Consider the following 16,111-nt stretch of genomic DNA (forward strand, 5'->3'; position numbering starts at 1 on the left):
TCTCGTTCTTTAGGTCATGACCCAAAGCTCATGACTATGGATGAGGGTGGGAACGAAGAGCGACCAGTAAATCGAGAGCTTCACTTTGTGACTCGGCTCTCTCTTCACCATGACGGATTGGTTTCCTGCACCTAAATAATAAACTAAATAATCTGTAAGATTTGACCTGTCAACTCCAGCAGTGTTAGAGTTGAACTCAATTATATGAAACCTACATGTTTCATGTGTAATAAAATCCTAATGGCACTGAACACATTGCTAGCTGCTCCATGCTTTGGGCCGGACCTCTGGCTTCCAGCTGGAAGTTCGGTTCTGAAGAACCAGATCTGCAACTCAAAAGTAAAACCAAGTTACAAAACATTTTTGCATTTTTCAGTTTTTCTGAAAACCACCATAAAAAAGCTATAGAAGAAAAGCGGCATCACTGAACCCAGTGAGAAACAGAGATGCTCCACAAATTCAGTTTTTTACTCACATAATATTGTCTTAAAAGTAGAGAGGATTGTCTCTGATTGCTGAAAACGTCTCCAGGTGAAACCAGAACCAACCTTCCTCCTCCTCTTCCTCCTTTTCCTCCACCTGCAGGCTGAACGGCTCTGATTGGGTCTCCATGTTCCCCCTCAGAGCACAGCTGTAGTTCCCAGAATCCTTTGCGGTCAGAGGGCCGAGCTGGAGGGCGGAGCCGTTCCCTGGGAGGGCGTGGCCATCTTTCCTCCAGGTGACCTCCAGGTGAGTGAAGGTGCAGGTAGAAGTGGTGCACTGCAGGGAGACAGTTTGACCTCTGCTGACCTCTGACCTCTTGCTGGAGCTCTTTAACTTCATCTTGATCAGATCTGAGTGAAACGTTCTCATTAGTTTCCATTAATATCTGTGATTACTGTCTGAATGTGACGTGTTGATCTTACCAGCCACTGAGATTCGGACTCCAGCCTGGTTTGTAAAATGTCCAGCAGAATTATCCGCTTCCATCCTGAATCTAAAGGTTCCCTTGTCCTCCATCCTAATGTCTCTGATCTGCAGAGTGCAGTTTGCCTCCATGTTGCCCAGGTAATGAAACCGAGGCTCTCTGGCTGTTGAGTTGCTGTCGTAAACAGACGGAGTCGTTTTATGACAGATCTGATGATTCTTACACCAGAGAACTCTGACGATCCTCAGAGGAATCTCTCTTCCTCCATGAGAGAAAGATTTCAGAGGAGTGAAGTAACAGGGCAGGATGACAGTCGATCCTCTCACCGCACAGGTCGATCCAAACCGGTACCGGATCGTTTGGGCCGCGGCTCCTGGACAGAGTTTAAAATGGTTGTCTTAGTGAAAACTGATGAAACCATCTTGTTTTCTGACGATCCATTAAAAGGAAACAGTTAAACTAGATCTAAAGGAATTTGGATTTATATCATAAACTGAGAAACAAACATCTAAACTGTTTATCACTGCTGATCAAAACGATAAATTTCTGCAGAAAAGTTTTGATTTTAACATTTAGTTTTAGTTCATCCTGCATCAGTAAAGAGATGAAAGAGAAAAACTTTCCTTTTATTCAAACTACAGAAATTAAACAGATTTAATTTCGTACTTCCAGGTTTTTTTTTCTTCCTGATGAAGATCAAACTTCTCACTTGGCAGCAGGAACATGAAGCTCCAGGAACCATCCTGAGCATTTACTCTTAATGCTGATCGTTCTGTCAGAAAACTGATCAGTGATGATGTAACTTCCTGTTCACACTTCCTCCTTTATTTTAGTTTTCTTGCAGCTTCTCTCTACATCGTAAACTAAACCAGCCTCAGATCAGATGATCTAAAACCTTAAAAATAAACTAAATAATCTGGAAGATTTGACCTGTTAGCTCCAGCAGAGGGTTAGAGTTGAACTCAATTCACTTCAGTCATAAAGCGAAACAACAAACGGCGTCTTGAGGCTCTTTACCAAAACATCATCTCAGTTCATTCCTGCTATCAAACTAAAGCATCATTTAGATTAAAAGTTTCTGAGGAAGCCCAGAAGATGATCATTGTTATTCTCCTCCATTAGTGATGAAAACACGATCAGCCTTTATGCAACTGAAGAACGAGTTTCCACAGGACTCCAGATACAGAGCAAATTTTCTCTCTGATTCGTAGAACTCAGTTAAAATAAGATAAATAAAATAAAGAGTTATTAGAAATTATCAGACGGACGTCAAGTTTATTATTAATGGAAACAACAATCAGAAATATTGGCTTTTATTAATCTGTCAGACTAGCAGTAATGGATGAATTTACAAACATACTTTGTGCCACCAGAGGGCGACAGAGTCAGTCAAACAGAATAAAAACACAATGGAGCAGAAAACCAGCTGATCATGTCTGACCAACACTGGAATATTTACAGTCATAAATTACATCCGAGTCTGAAATAACAGGAAAAAATAAATAATTCATGACAAATCATCCCTGAGAAAACATGGAAGGTCTGAGGAAAAACATAAAAATAAATCTAAATGTTCACGACTTAAAATATCAAAAGAAACTTTACATTTTATAGCAATAACCAGAATAAGATGAAAAATTACAAACTAAAGTCAAACTGCTGCTGTGCAGCAGAATCGTATTTATGCAGAACATGAATTTATTTTTTCAGGAATAGGACAGAAAGAAAAGTTATTATTTTAGAAAACGTGTTGCGTTTAGAAATAAAACACTGAAAACTTTTTTGTTTTTACTTTTTCCTGCTTTAGAAACTGAAAATAAAAACCAGCTTCCTGTGTCAGGTTCTTATTGAATAGATGATCAGTGGGTGGGCCAAGCCCCGCCTCCGAGGCGCTGCTCCTCCCCCAATCAGCTCCTTCAGACTAGCCAGCAGCAATTAGCAAAGAGCTGCTGAGCTCATTATAGGAGCTGCTGCTCAGAGCAGCGCTGGTTAAAATATTAAAGGGTTAATAGAGAAGCCATGTTGGGACAACTTCCTGGAGGCGGAGCTTCAGGAAGAGTCGGAGCTTCTTAAAGAGGCAGAGACCCAATTTGAAGGAGTTAAATCAGAAAGTCTCATTTCTTTTAAGTCATACTTGATATTTGTGTAGGTAACAGTTTTATAACTGGAGGTAACTGTTAGGGTTAGGTAGGGATTGTGCTGTGAAATGACGCAACATGTCTGGACCTTTAAACTGAAACAATCTGAACGCTGAAGGATTTGTGGTTCTGGACTTCACACCGAGTCATTGGGAACAGAACCTACTGGACCTAAAGGTGAATGAAAACGGGTCAGAACTGCTGGGATCAGAGCAAAAGTTTCAGCCTGAACGAAGCTGACGCTGGAGCCGGACCCGCCACTGGACTCCATGATGGTCTGGTCCGGACCCGTCCAGGCCTCCGTCACAGGATGATGGTCTGGTCCGGACCCGCGTCCTCCGGGCCGCTCAGTGAGTGGATCTCCAAGGACGCGTTTGTTCTGGTTCCGTCGTCTGCGGACGGCAGCCGGTCGGACCCGGAGCCGGCGCGCTGCCACCTCCAGACGCGGACGGCGCCGAGCACCAGGATCAGAACACAGGCGGCCAGCAGCAGGGACACCACCACCAGCTCGCTGTGGTAGCTCCTCTGGGTCGGTACCTCTTCAGCCGGGTTCGTCATGGACCGGCTGTCCTTCCTGGAGGTCGGGACTATTTCCTGGACGGAGAACGCATCGCCTTTAGCCTGAGTCACGCGCTCCTCTGGGTCGGAACCGGTGGTGATGAAGGTTTCATTCTGTGCTGCGCCTGAAGCTGGGATCACAGTCGGCTCCTCGGTCCCAACAGACCTCTCCTCCGGGCCCGGGGACGCCGGATCCTGGTTGACCTTCGACAGATGCCGAGGACCGAACGCTGACCGGACGGCGTAGCTCGCCACCACCTCCCTGACTCCGCCTTCCACCGCCTGGCACTGGTAGCTCCCGAAGGTCCCGGCAGAGGCCAGGAAGCGGAGGCTGCCGTCTGCCGCCTGGATGAAGGTCTGGTTCGATAGATCCGCGGCGTCGGTGGAGGTCCAGGTCAGCGCGGCGAGGTTAGACGGCTTCATACACTGAAGCGTCACAACTTGGCCCAGCTGGACAAAAACTTCTGCAGGAAAGAACGACGGAAACCGGTGAAGGTTTCCCTCACAGCAGATTCTGTTTGGTAATGTGGATGAGGGGGAAGCTACCTTTGTGCTGCAGGATCTGCTCTGCCGGCTGACACTCGTCCCCCGTGACGACCTCCAGGGTTTGAACTCTAAGAAAACAAACACGGCCATGTTTACTGCCTCCTTTACGTCGTGGTTCTGGTCGACTGCTTCTAGCTTCAGGAGGTTGTTAAAGTATTTAAGGATTAATTATTTTTGTTAGCTGCAACAATAGCTTTTATAAAAACAGTTTTATAAAAAATATTTTAAAGTGATTTTAGATGTAAAAACAATACAACAAAAATATGTAAATTAAGTATTGTCACACAGATGTTGCCATTTTGTTTACGCCGCAATGCATCCTGGGTGAATGAAATGCGCTAGGTGGTAATAACGCTCAGTCGCTCCAATCTGAAGCGGAGAGCATTCAAACTTTATTTTAAAAATGTAACATTTTTTAAGTAAATATGAACTGGTGAGAACAGCTTTAGGTCAAAAATGACTTCATATTTAGGCCAACATGCTGTGGATTCCTTTTATAAACTTGGATGTTTGGAGAAAAGTTGCTTATTCTGCATGTTTCTGATAAATACCAGTTCTTATTCCTTCATTTATTACTATTTTATTAACTTATCAGGTATTTATAGTAACTGAAACATTCGGCTGTTTTTCCCCGACTCGGCCATTTAGGTTGATTTTAATCTAGCAGCAGACGTCCAGTTTATTGATCATTTCTGATGTTCTGGGTGATTAAGATCCACTCACATGTCGTCATCGGCGCCATCCAGACCCGTGCAGGTTCTGCGGGTCGGACTCCAGCCACACAGCGGATCCCTGGCCAGGATGCATTGCCTGCAGCTCCGGTAGCTCAGACACCGGGCCACCGGTACCGCCGTCACCCCCTCAGACGTTCCCACATACACGAGTCCCTTCAGAACCAGAACCACACAGTGAACCAGCAGAATCATGCAGGACCTGCAGGCGTTGTGGTGTGAGGTGTACCTTGGAGGAAGACAGGATCATGCTTTTGACCCGCTGAGGTTCCCTGAACACTTGGATCTCCTCAACGACTCGAAGGCCCTGATCCGAAGGAACCGCCTTGTGGAGGAACCCGGACTCTGGATGGCGAAGAAATTATTCTGATCAGGGTTCAGTTCAGAAACATCTGATGGCACCGCTAACCGAACTAACCCTGAACACTAAACAGTCTTTGCTCTGATGATATTAAAGCGCCACACCATGTAGCTAAAACGTTACAGCCTGTAGTTCTACAGCAATGCATTCTGGGTACAGAATAAACATCAGTTCCTGCTGCGCCACGCAGGTGGAAAACATGAGGAGCAGCAATAAAAACATTGCAAATATGTAAATTATTGCATGTATTTGTCTAATTGACACCTCTGGTTGTTCATACAAGTGCTGCATTCTTCTGTACAGCTCGTTCATTCAGTCATTCGTTCATTCAGTCATTCGTTCATTTGTTTTGTACTTCCCATTTGCTCAGTAAAGTTTCTTAGCAAAGAAACATGACAGGAAACAGAACTGCTGCGTAGAGAGATTTCAAAATAAGAGCATGAATACAAACGTCTAACTGCAACGAAACTTCAACACAAACGTTGAACTTTATTGAAGTGAAAGTTTACAAAGACAACTCTGGAAAATTTAGCTTAGGGGGAAGCTAAGTGTGCTAACCAATTTCAAAGCTAGCAAAAACACTGAAGTGCTAAATTAAAGATTAGCCCGGCCATCAGCAGATTAGCGGAAATGTGTCCACTACTGCATCTACTTAAAGTCTTTTAGAAACTTAATCTCAGTTCAGCGTCTCACCGGTGAGGAGAAACAGGACGTCGTACTGTTGGCTGTTGGCCGCCGTTGTCTTCATTACGACCACACGACTGTATTTCTGCTCAGGAAAAACCAGAACCGGTCCAACTGGTTGCACGTTGCTGCTGGTCAGGTAGCTCATCCTCACCTCCGAAAGCTCAGAGTCGGAGGAGTTTGAGAGGCCGCACTGTCGGGAGAAGGATCGATATTATGGCTGTGCCAAAAAAAAAGGATTAATAAGAATCCCAATTTTCAGTTACTTCGATTCAGAATCAATTTAAAATGCTGGCCTCCATCTTAAACAGCGCGGGCGCTTTAACGTCACCATGGAAACCGTACTTGAACATAGCAAGAGTGGAAAGCACCAGAATAAAAGAAACTAGAAATGAACATAGTTACTTCATTTAAGGCAAACATTTGGACTCAGTTCGTTTCTTCCCCAAATTCCCAGGAAGATCAAGTCGGACATGAGCTTCACTGTGAGCAAGGTTCACAAAATGAAGAGCAAGGACTGCAGGAAGACCGTTAAAGGGCGCCGCTCCTTCCGGTCCAGAGCCCCGGGAGGCGGGTTGGGGTTGGTCCGACGTTTGTCCTGTTTTACCCGGAAATGTTGACATTCTTGCTAAATAATTACAAAGACTGAGAGACAGCTAAAGACTCCTGGAAGTAAATTGCAGTGTCTGAGAGGTGGCGCTCTTTGAGAAAAAGACACTTTAATGTCTCCATTTGTCATTCAGACTGGAATAGATCAGAATCATTTCCACACCTAAAGACTGAAGCAGAAATCATTAACACCATTTTACGCAGCTCTACGTTAGTTTATGGTTTTATCGACTTACAGATTGAACTCAGACAGAATGAATGGAAAGGAAGCCCAGATTTACCTTTATCTACTGAACAGATGCTATGCTAGGTGTGGTAACTTGCTACTCTGGATGTTCTCACCTGTCCCAGGTATTTTCGTCCCGCTGTGCGTTTCAGTTGATACGTTTCCTTCTCCAGGGTCTTAAAGGTTCCAGCAAACACGTCTCGGATGCCCTTCAGCTTAAAGGTGCAAACTGCAGACTCAGGCCGCCGGGACCTGAAACGGATGTTCTCATGTTATCCGGGTCTGTAAAAGCACCGCCATCAGGAATGAGACGGAGACTCACCACTGGGAGGTGAAGACGCCATAAAACAGTGTTTCTGAGGCGTCGGCGCCCTCTGGTGGCTGTAGGGCGAACATGTCCTCCAGGATGTTGAAGGGAAACTGTTGTGGAGGCTGGCAGAGCAGGGCAGACTTGGCAAAGGATGTCCACTTCTTCTGCAAAATCCTCTGTCCTCCAACGTCGTCCTGTGAAAGCGGCAGAGCATTATTATCTCCGATCCGCCATCGGGTCACACATCGCTGCTCTGCGTCTCCAGAACCTTGCAGACTTGAGCCACTCTGGGAATCTGAAGCTTGTCGACGAAGCTGAACTCCTTCTCGATTTCAGAAAAAAAGAAGTAGAGTTTCTGTCCTGCCGGGTCCAACGACACGCTCACAAATCTTGGCTCTGAAAATGCAGGAAGTGTTGACTGAAGATTAAACTCAGGTGGTATGAATGCAGGGAAAAGAGATCTGGGAGCAGATGGACTGATCATCAAACAGATGTGAAACTTTAGCAAAGTATAGGGTTTTCTCAAATCTCTCCTGTTGACCAATCTCTAAACAAGGACAGGATGTTTCAAAATGAGAGCAACGTTTCTCAGAGACGCTTATGACACAAAGGGGAACTGAATCACTCAGGGTGAAATGAGGAACTGTGATCTCACATTAAACCCACTTTGGGTGGTTTTTCTGAAATTAGGTCATGTGGCACAGATTTCTAAATGATTAAAGATTACAGTTTCTAATGTTTACACTAAATTACAATAATTTCAAGATGACTGAGTGAAATCTGCTAAAGGGGCCTGAGAGGACAGATTTCTGAATCAGTCTTTTGACTCTTTCTGTGAGCTTATTTCTGTCAGGATTCAGGACAGTAACAGAGTCCTCTACAGATACACTTCAGAGATGTTATCCACTCACCCTGAAGTAAACTGATGGAGTCTAGGCTGATGTCTGGGCGGCCATCTTTGCTGAGGAATCGAGAAATTTGTGGTTTTTTTCCCTGGAAGTCGGTGGTTGTGGCAGCAAAGAGTTCCTGGTCTGCATGATAAGAGAAACACTGAACAGTAACACATGGTCTGCTCAGTAAGGCCAGGTTCAAACTGGAGGGAGGGTTTGGTTTATGAGGAGACATGGAGCAGAGATACACTGTTTGCAGGGTTTTACAGGGTCGCTGAATTGGTTGGCGGTAGTTTCCCCAACCAATTCAGTGACTGTGTGCCTCATGGGCACCTGTAGGAAGGGCCCTATAGGTATGAACTCTGGGGCCCTTTACTAGAGGCTATCCGTCCTGTGTACTGTGAGCTTCGTTCGCATCGCTGGCACTAACACGGTTCCAGGTGCTTCGGCGGGACCGCCCTTTGTCACCAGTCCTTTTCATAACTTATAGATAGGATTTCTAGGCACTGCCAAGAGCTGGAGGGTCCCGCCGGGGGATCAGTGGATTTCATCTATTGCTTTTTGCAGAAGCCATGCGTCCTTTGGCTTCCTCTGACCAAGATCTAGAGCATGCGCTGGGACAGTTCACAGTGAGTGGCTGAGAGACAGATCAGGTCCACAAAGTCAGAGACGATGGTTCTTCACCGGAAAGGCTGAATGTCTTCTCTAGCTTGGAGGGAAGTTCCTCCTACAAGTGGAGGAGTTCAAGTACCGTATTTTCAGAACTATAAGGCGCACCTAAAAGCCCAAAAGCCTTAAATTTTCTCAAAAATCAGCAGTGCGCCTTATAATCCGGTGCGCCTTAAGTGTGCAATGAATTCCAAAATCTGTCCCCGACAAACACATAAAGTGTACGGTACGTACGCCAGCAGCGATAAACCAATCAGAGGACATTACATAATACGTAAAGTAGTACGCTGGCAGCGATAAACCAATCAGTGATTGTTGTCCGAGTTGTGCAGCATAGCCTCGGTAAAAACCAGATCGGTTTTTCCACGCATCACCGTCCCTGTTCATCTGCGACTCCATGCGCGCCTGTCTCACTGCTACTGTGGAAAAAGGAAGTGCAGCAAACTAATTCGGAGTTTGCCGTCATTCCGGGAGGATTAACAGAAGAACTCCCACCGCTGGACATTGGTGTAAACAGGCCGTTCAAACAGAAGTTGGGAGCGGCGTGGGAGCGATGGACGACAGACTGAACACAGTTTACCGAGACGGGAGGCGGCGCCGGGCGAGTTACGCCTCCATGTGTGGATGGATGGCGGATGTCTGGGCTGATGCATCGGCCTTAACTGTCTGAGCTTCACTAAAGCCTACGGTGGCCGACAGGTGCAAATGCGCAGCAACAGAGAAAACATGCACACACAAAAAGAGACGCAAACAAATGAAATGCACCAAACAAAAGATGCAAACAAAAAGTGCTCCAGACCACTAGAGGGAGTCCAACAAAAACAGCTGTGTCCAAATTTAGTGTCTGCATCCTTTAAAACGGGCGTTCAGAAAAGCAGCAATGGCGGCAAAATTATTTTTGCTGTTACACTTAAAATTACATAAAATTATTTTTTACAATGTTTTTACGGAGAATGTAGATGTATAGATCTCAAATATCTGCTCGGTTCATCAATAAATCACCTAATTACAATATTCCTCCGACGTTTTCGTAGATCTGCATTAACAGCAGCTGTCAGCTGGCCGGGAGATCCAGGTTCGGCACACCGAGAGGGAACGCATGTCTCCCGGCAAATCGTTTAAAAACTCCCGCTAGTTTTCCACTATGAGTGGAGGTGAAACGCAGATATTAAACCAGGTAACAGCTGTAAATGTTTTTGGTTCACTATAGTATTTAATTTATTCCTGAGCAAATGGGTTTCACTGATTAAAGCCAAGCCTTCAAACATACAGTTTTACTTAACTGTAATGTCTCACTTCCTGAGATATGGAGAGTATTTGAAAATGAATAATTTGCTTACATTTCTGTCTGTCGAGCCCTCACGTCAATAGTCCGCCGATCTGATCAACAATATCCCGCAGTGCTGAGGCATCTTCTGCTGTTTTGGTTGAGCAAAGCAGGAGGGACTTTTGTTCTTTTGTTTGTTTGCATGTTTTCTCTGTTGCTGCGCATTTGCACCTGTCGGCCACCGTACTGAACAGCCACCTGGCAACGAGTCTGACTCCGACAATGATGAGAGGGAACCTGGCATGTTTGGCCAGCTGTTCAATTCAGATACAGAAGAGGAGGACTTTGATGGATTTGTGGAAGAAGAATAAAAAAATAACGTGAGTGTATTGTTACATAGTCGAATAAAGTTCAACTAAACTTACTGCTTTGTTTCCGTTACCTTTTTTTTGTTGCTGACCGTATGTTTTAGCATGCGCCTTATAATCCGGTGCCCCTTATAGTCCGGAAAATATGGTATTTGGGATCTTGTTCACAAATTTCTCAGTCATAAAATTGGGGTCATGATTTAAAAAAATGAAATCCTGGATACAAGTAGCCAAAATAAGTTTCCTTTTCAGGCTGGGCTCTTCTTTAGAGAAAGGGTGAGGAGTTCAGTCATTCTGGAGCAGAGCTGCTGCTCTTTCACATCGAGAGGAGTCAGCTGAGGTGACCAGCATCTTTTCTGGATGCCTGGTGAGGGAGATGTTTCAGGCATGTCCCTCCAGGACGAAACCAAGGTGATGAGCCAGGACACTGGAAGGACGATACGTCTCTGCTGGTGTAGGAACGCCTTGGGCTCTTCCTGAGGAGCCGGAGGAGGTGGCTGGGAAAGGAGACTGCTGCCACAGAGACCCGGTCCTGGATAAGCAGAGGATGATGATTATGAGTTTAATCAGTCTAATCTTCAGTGGTTTCCTACAAAGAGAAGCTACAGCCTTCCATAGCAGCAGCTGAAAGGAAAGTTATCAAGCTCATCAAGAACTTGAAGAAGAGCAGTTCAGCTCCCAACAAGATGCTTCAAGAGGGTCCAGTAAGCTCCAGAACCGTCTGCTCCTGAGGAGGAGGGTGCCACAGCGCTTGTTCAGGCAGCAGGTGGTTTTCTGGGATCAGGCAGACTGTAAGGATGGACATGTTCCAGTGAGCCCAGTCTCCAGGAGTCCAACAGAGGAGTATCTTGGTCCAGTCCATGTGCGGCAAAGCTTCTTCCTGACTCTTCTCAAGTTTTTATAGACTTCAAATAGAAACTGCAATCAACATGTTGTGCTGCTTATATCCATAAACATATCTGTAACCTGCCCTGTCTGTAGATCTCTACATTAATGTAAAACCCAAACTAACCAATGATGACTGCAGCGCTCCGTTCAAAAGGACTGAACGGACAGCGCCCTCTAGCTTTGTCCTGCTGGACCACCGACAGCTCCATGTCCTGCAGGAGACAAACAGAAGCTGTGACTGTGGAGTCACTAAGAGCTGTTTCCATCCCTGCCTTTCAAAAGAGGATGAAGACTCACGATGAAGGCTTGCTGAGGGTTGTAGGCGTTGCTGCCGCAGACGTACAGGTGGGTGGAGTTCACTCGCTGAACAACATGGACAAAGTTTTGACAGTCGCCCTGCAGGCAGAAAGGAAACAACCCAGATGAACTTGGAGCAGATGTTACTTTGAACAACTGAAGGAAAGTGTTTGGCTGATCAACCAAACTCTCAGATGGTTTCCTACTGCTCAGACATGAAGCAAAACTGTTTTCTAAATGGTTTGATCTGAGTCGATGAAGATGTGAGGGAAGGCTGTTCTGGCTCGTCTGTTTGGTTTTCATGTTGAACAACTGAAAATTCACAGCGACTTTCTGAAGCTTTGAGGCTGGAGGTAATCAAATGTTGAAGGTTTTCATTTTGGGGCAAAAGAGGAGATCAAAACATTTGAAACAGTCAAATGGGCCCTGAAACTCCTCTTGTAGGTTTTGAATCATCTTTGGTTAAGTGAAATGCTAAACCAGTGGTTGGTGTATTTTTCACCCTGAACAACCACAGACCATTGGTTCAGGACAACCAGAGGCTTTCTCGCACAGAGAAAGTCCCAACTGTCATGTGAACTTCTCTTTATAAAGACATGTAGAATTTCTATCTGTGAAAAATACCTTAAAACTACTTGTACACTGAACAGCAGCTGCAGTTATGGAGTTCCACAGGATTGTGTGTTTGGCCCGTTTCTCATCTACTATGCAGACGATGCTCAGCTGCAGATCTGATCAATTAATCGTGGTTTAGTAAAACTCAGAGCGCTTTCTTTAACTCCCAAATAAAACCCGAATCTATGACCTTTCCACCCCTCAGTCCTGCCCACATTCTGGAGAACCGACCCAACCGACCAGCTCCTCTGATCCATTCTTGCATTTCGCTGTTTTTGATGTTGCAGTTAAAAGATTGTATGATGGGAATATTAGAAAAGATCATTTCAGGGTTCGAAACGCAGCAGCGTTTTCTCCTCCATCGGGCTGGGTTCTGGGAGGAATCGGACTCATCGGATCCCCCATTACCTCCGGGTCCTGCCCTTTGTTCACACAGTCTCTTGTGTCGGTCTGGGACGGACTCCATGTCACCTGAACACAACAAACACCTGAGTGTCAAAGCAGGAAGACTCAGACGGCTTCACCTGGATGATCTGGGAGCTCACCTTACTCCTCAGGCTGATGACATCACTCCGGCTGACGTTCAATAAGAGGATGGCATTTCTAGCTCCAACGTAAAGGGTGGAGCTGTCGTTGCTAAGCAACAGTGTGGTGGTGTTGCTGACATCAGTGAGGCTGAAGTGAACCAAAGGTCTTTCTGGTGAGTCTGAGAAGAAACAACACGACCGGTTGGTCTGATGAGCCAACGGTTCTTCAGAACCAGCAGTTGGTGCCGCTAATTAAAAAGCTAGCTGCGCTAATTCTAAAGCGCTAAGTAAATATTCGGTCCGCTAGCGCGCTACACCACCATGGTGTTTAGGGTAAGCTAATCCTACAGCACCAAGTTCAACCATATTGATAGCCACCATGTCACTGACACAACATGCACTACCATGTAGCATAGCGCCCTCTACAGGTTTGAATTTGTCTTTCCACTTGTAGGTGTTTTGCTTCAGGAAGTGATTCTTTGGTTCATAGCTGTTTTTTTTTACTAACTGCTGCTGATTCAGTTGAACATCAGGAGGTTTTAAACTGTTTGCTGGGTGCATTGAAGCAGCAATGCATTCTGGGTACAGAATAAACGTTATTTGCTGCACCGCATCACAGGTGGAGGACGTGAGGAGTTTCTGTTTTCAGATTTATACAAAATGACTTTAACAATCAGGCTGTTTTATACATGAAGAACTTTTATATGTTGCTAACTTTATTAAATGAATAAAGAAAGATGGACCGGAAACCAGATCAAATCTAAAACTGAGTCTGTCTCATCAGACGTCTGCTCAGTTTGTCTCAGGGTTTTAGTGGAAACGTTGAGTGAGCGTTGTGACAAAGTGAGGTCAAAGTGTTTGGCTGATCTGAAAACCCTGAGGAACCATTGCTGATCTCTGGTCTTCCTCCGACTTTCCACTGAGGTCTGAGTCACAGAACGTGAGTTAAAGGTGATCTAAAAACAGGCCAGGTGAAGAAACGTTGGTTCCTCTGTCAGCTGACCAGTTTAGTGGCAGCTTCCTGTTTCTGGGGTTCTGCTCAGACGGGATGTGGTTCACAGCAGCAGAGACGCGCCGCTTCGTCTGAGCGCCTTTAAATAATCTGCAGAGCAGATTTTATCTCACAGGAAACAAAACACCTCTGAGCGATACAGCAACATGATTAGAAAACAGCAAAAACAAATATTGATTAAAGTCTGAAGTTGGTGGAGGAACCGTGACCCGTCTCTGGCCTGGAGGCATCGCAGGATCCTTTAGGAAAGTTCTGGACCCGTTTGAAGCCTCAAATCCTTAAAAAGATAAAGTGTCACCACTACAAGTCCCTGAGGAACACCAGGTCAGAGTTAGTGTCACCTCAGTCATGTTACACCATAAATAATTAATCTGCTTGATCGGTTAACATAAATTCAAGTGGTTCAAGTTCAGTTTGTGGAATTATATTGATAAGGATTTAATCTAATAATCATTTCCTTTCATTATGTAGCAGGTTTGCAAAGCCTGCATGTTTTTGTTCTTTAATATTTTTATAAGCTGCTTGTCTGACAAACTTATTTTTAATTTAGTGAGTAAATACATAACCACAGTAACTTTGATGACAGAAATGTGTTTTTCTGCTGCATGTAAAGTTTGTTGTTTTAAAAGCCTCAGTAGCTGCCGTGTTTCATTTCCAGCTGTCTGAACCCGTTTGGTTCTGAAACTCTGATGCCGGCAGAGCATCAGGATTCATGAGCTCACTCTAATAATATTTAAATTTTAAGTATATATGTTCCAAATATTTTGACCGGCTGTGGTTACGTTTTGGTTGCCGTAGCGACTCAGATGTTTTTGCATGCAGATCTGAGCTCAGTTTGATCAACCACATTCAGGTTATAAGTTGTTTTCTGAAGGCAGACATGCTGAGCGCGGCGGCCATGTTGGTCATTTTGACGACTCGGTTCTGGTTTGATTTCAAACCTTTTCCAGTATCGAACCCTGGAAGCGTCTCCATGCGTCGCTCTGGTCGAATGAAAAGCCGACATTCCAGATCAGATTCCTCATTTAAAGCGTGAAAACAAACCGACAGCAACGCGGTTCTCGTTCTCTGTACTTCCTGTCTCATCAGCGCCAGTCAGACGGAGCCGGTTCTGGTTCTGCTGGATGTTTTCCTCCAGTGGAGAGGAAGTGATTCCTGTCCACTGTCGCCACATGCTTGGTCAGGAGAAGGAAACCAGAACCGCTGCTGACTGGATTGTTCTGGAATTTATTTATTAAATAAACTTAATAAATTAAGTTTATTTAATCTGTTTATGCTGATTAAATAAACTTAAACTGATTAAAAATCTGACTTAAAATTCAAATGAAACTAAAATCATGAGGCTGAAAATGTTTGGATGTTTGGCCTCAGCATCATGAGAACGCCTTCGCTCCTCTGGGAGATGACAGCACAGCTGGACCATGAAACTGGGCGTAGCAGCTCCATTATTCACTCTGGACCAATCATGGAAACAAACTTCTGTCAGTTTTCTGATCAGATGTTCTCTGACCCAAACGGCGGAACCACAGCAGCAGAATCAGAATCGGTTCTGAGGCAGGAAAACGTCAGAGAGGAAGATGAACGCTGACATTTCTTCATCCTCTCGTTTGAAAGCTGCAACCTGCCGATCAGAGCCGATCAATAATCATTCAGCTGACGACTTACTGAGCAGGAAGGAGATCCGAGGAGGAGGAAGAGCGCACGTGGAGCCCAGCAGGCCGAGGAAGAGGAGGGCGAGTGAAGAGGCCATGCTGCAGAGCGCCGGAGCCTCTGGGTCGGGTGTGGAGCGCAGAGCAGCAGCACTCACAGTGACGATCAGAACAACCGCAGCTTCCTCTCCTCAGTCTGAGGTCAGAGGCGACGAAGAGGAGGAGGAGGAGGCAGCGCTCCAGGATGTGATGAAATGCAGCAGATAACGGCGATGCTTTCAGGAACTTTAAACACGCTTCTCTGAAAACCACTTAGAGAAAGGAGGAGGAAGTTCTGGTCCGGATCCAAACTCCGCCTCAGATTTACACACAACTTAGAGACGAAGCGGCAGAACAGAGCCGGAGTTTCTTCTTCTGCAGAAAATCAGGAAAAAATCAGAGGAATCTGAGGAGATTCAGGGAACCGCTGCAGCCGAAGGAGAAGATCTGGATTTACAGCTGAGGAGGGATGGAGGGATGAGGAGAGAAGGAAGGGAAAACATCCAACTATCTTCTTGGATCTCAGATAAATTTCCTGTTTCTCCTTCATTTGCTGCTCAGTTTAAATACTTTAAATTCCTGAAAACAGAAACAAATTTTCCTTCAACTGATACAATAGAACCAGATATTCCAGATGTTTTTAACTCTCTATGGCATGTTTATCATAAGATGTTCATAAAGTTAAATATGTGGAGAGTCTCCACTTTATGGAGAGTGGGAGTGTCTCTGCTCTCTGGTTGGACAGAGACCAGGAAGTCCTGCAGCAGTGGACTTCCTGGTCCTGATTGGATGTAGAAACTGGTTAGGTCCAGAAGGTTCT

At 45.2% G+C, this 16,111-nt stretch overlaps 2 protein-coding genes across 2 annotated transcripts; both read right to left on the reverse strand.

Moving 5' to 3' along the window:
• Positions 1-6: 6 nt before the first annotated feature.
• LOC106938486 (hemicentin-2-like) lies at positions 7-1,794 on the reverse strand. The gene is made up of 4 exons (XM_015020547.1): positions 1,617-1,794; positions 906-1,280; positions 476-833; positions 7-326 (listed from the first exon to the last, which is right to left on the reverse strand). Exons 1-3 carry the CDS (start codon positions 1,630-1,632, stop codon positions 487-489), a joined length of 738 nt encoding a protein of 245 aa, XP_014876033.1. The 5' UTR covers positions 1,633-1,794; the 3' UTR covers positions 7-326; positions 476-486.
• Positions 1,795-2,913: 1,119 nt separating this feature from the next.
• On the reverse strand, positions 2,914-16,078 carry LOC106938489 (semaphorin-4B-like). Its single transcript, XM_015020554.1, has 14 exons — positions 15,269-16,078; positions 12,610-12,770; positions 12,473-12,535; positions 11,450-11,548; positions 11,277-11,364; positions 7,982-8,101; positions 7,339-7,466; positions 7,083-7,264; positions 6,877-7,012; positions 5,935-6,118; positions 5,110-5,225; positions 4,873-5,036; positions 4,150-4,217; positions 2,914-4,067 (listed from the first exon to the last, which is right to left on the reverse strand). The coding sequence occupies exons 1-14, from the start codon at positions 15,351-15,353 to the stop codon at positions 3,349-3,351; spliced, it is 2,313 nt and encodes a 770-aa protein (XP_014876040.1). The 5' UTR covers positions 15,354-16,078; the 3' UTR covers positions 2,914-3,348.
• Positions 16,079-16,111: the final 33 nt, after the last annotated feature.

This window comes from Poecilia latipinna, unplaced genomic scaffold, assembly GCF_001443285.1.
Source record: "Poecilia latipinna isolate Pla-1442-1.1 unplaced genomic scaffold, P_latipinna-1.0 Scaffold2604, whole genome shotgun sequence".
Lineage (NCBI taxonomy): Eukaryota > Metazoa > Chordata > Actinopteri > Cyprinodontiformes > Poeciliidae > Poecilia > Poecilia latipinna.

What these genes read in the sequence shown, in the direction of transcription:
- LOC106938486 (XM_015020547.1), bottom strand. An exon ending in AGTCCGAATCTCAGTGGCTG is followed by an intron (nt 834 to 905) that starts GTAAGATCAACA and finishes CGTTTCACTCAG; the next exon opens with ATCTGATCAAGATGAAGTTA.
- LOC106938489 (XM_015020554.1), bottom strand. Translation starts at nt 15,353, where the DNA reads ATGGCCTCTTCACTCGCCCTCCTCTTCCTCGGCCTGCTGGGCTCCACG. An exon ending in TCGGATCTCCTTCCTGCTCA is followed by an intron (nt 12,771 to 15,268) that starts GTAAGTCGTCAG and finishes GTTTCTTCTCAG; the next exon opens with ACTCACCAGAAAGACCTTTG. An exon ending in TCATCAGCCTGAGGAGTAAG is followed by an intron (nt 12,536 to 12,609) that starts GTGAGCTCCCAG and finishes TGTTGTGTTCAG; the next exon opens with GTGACATGGAGTCCGTCCCA.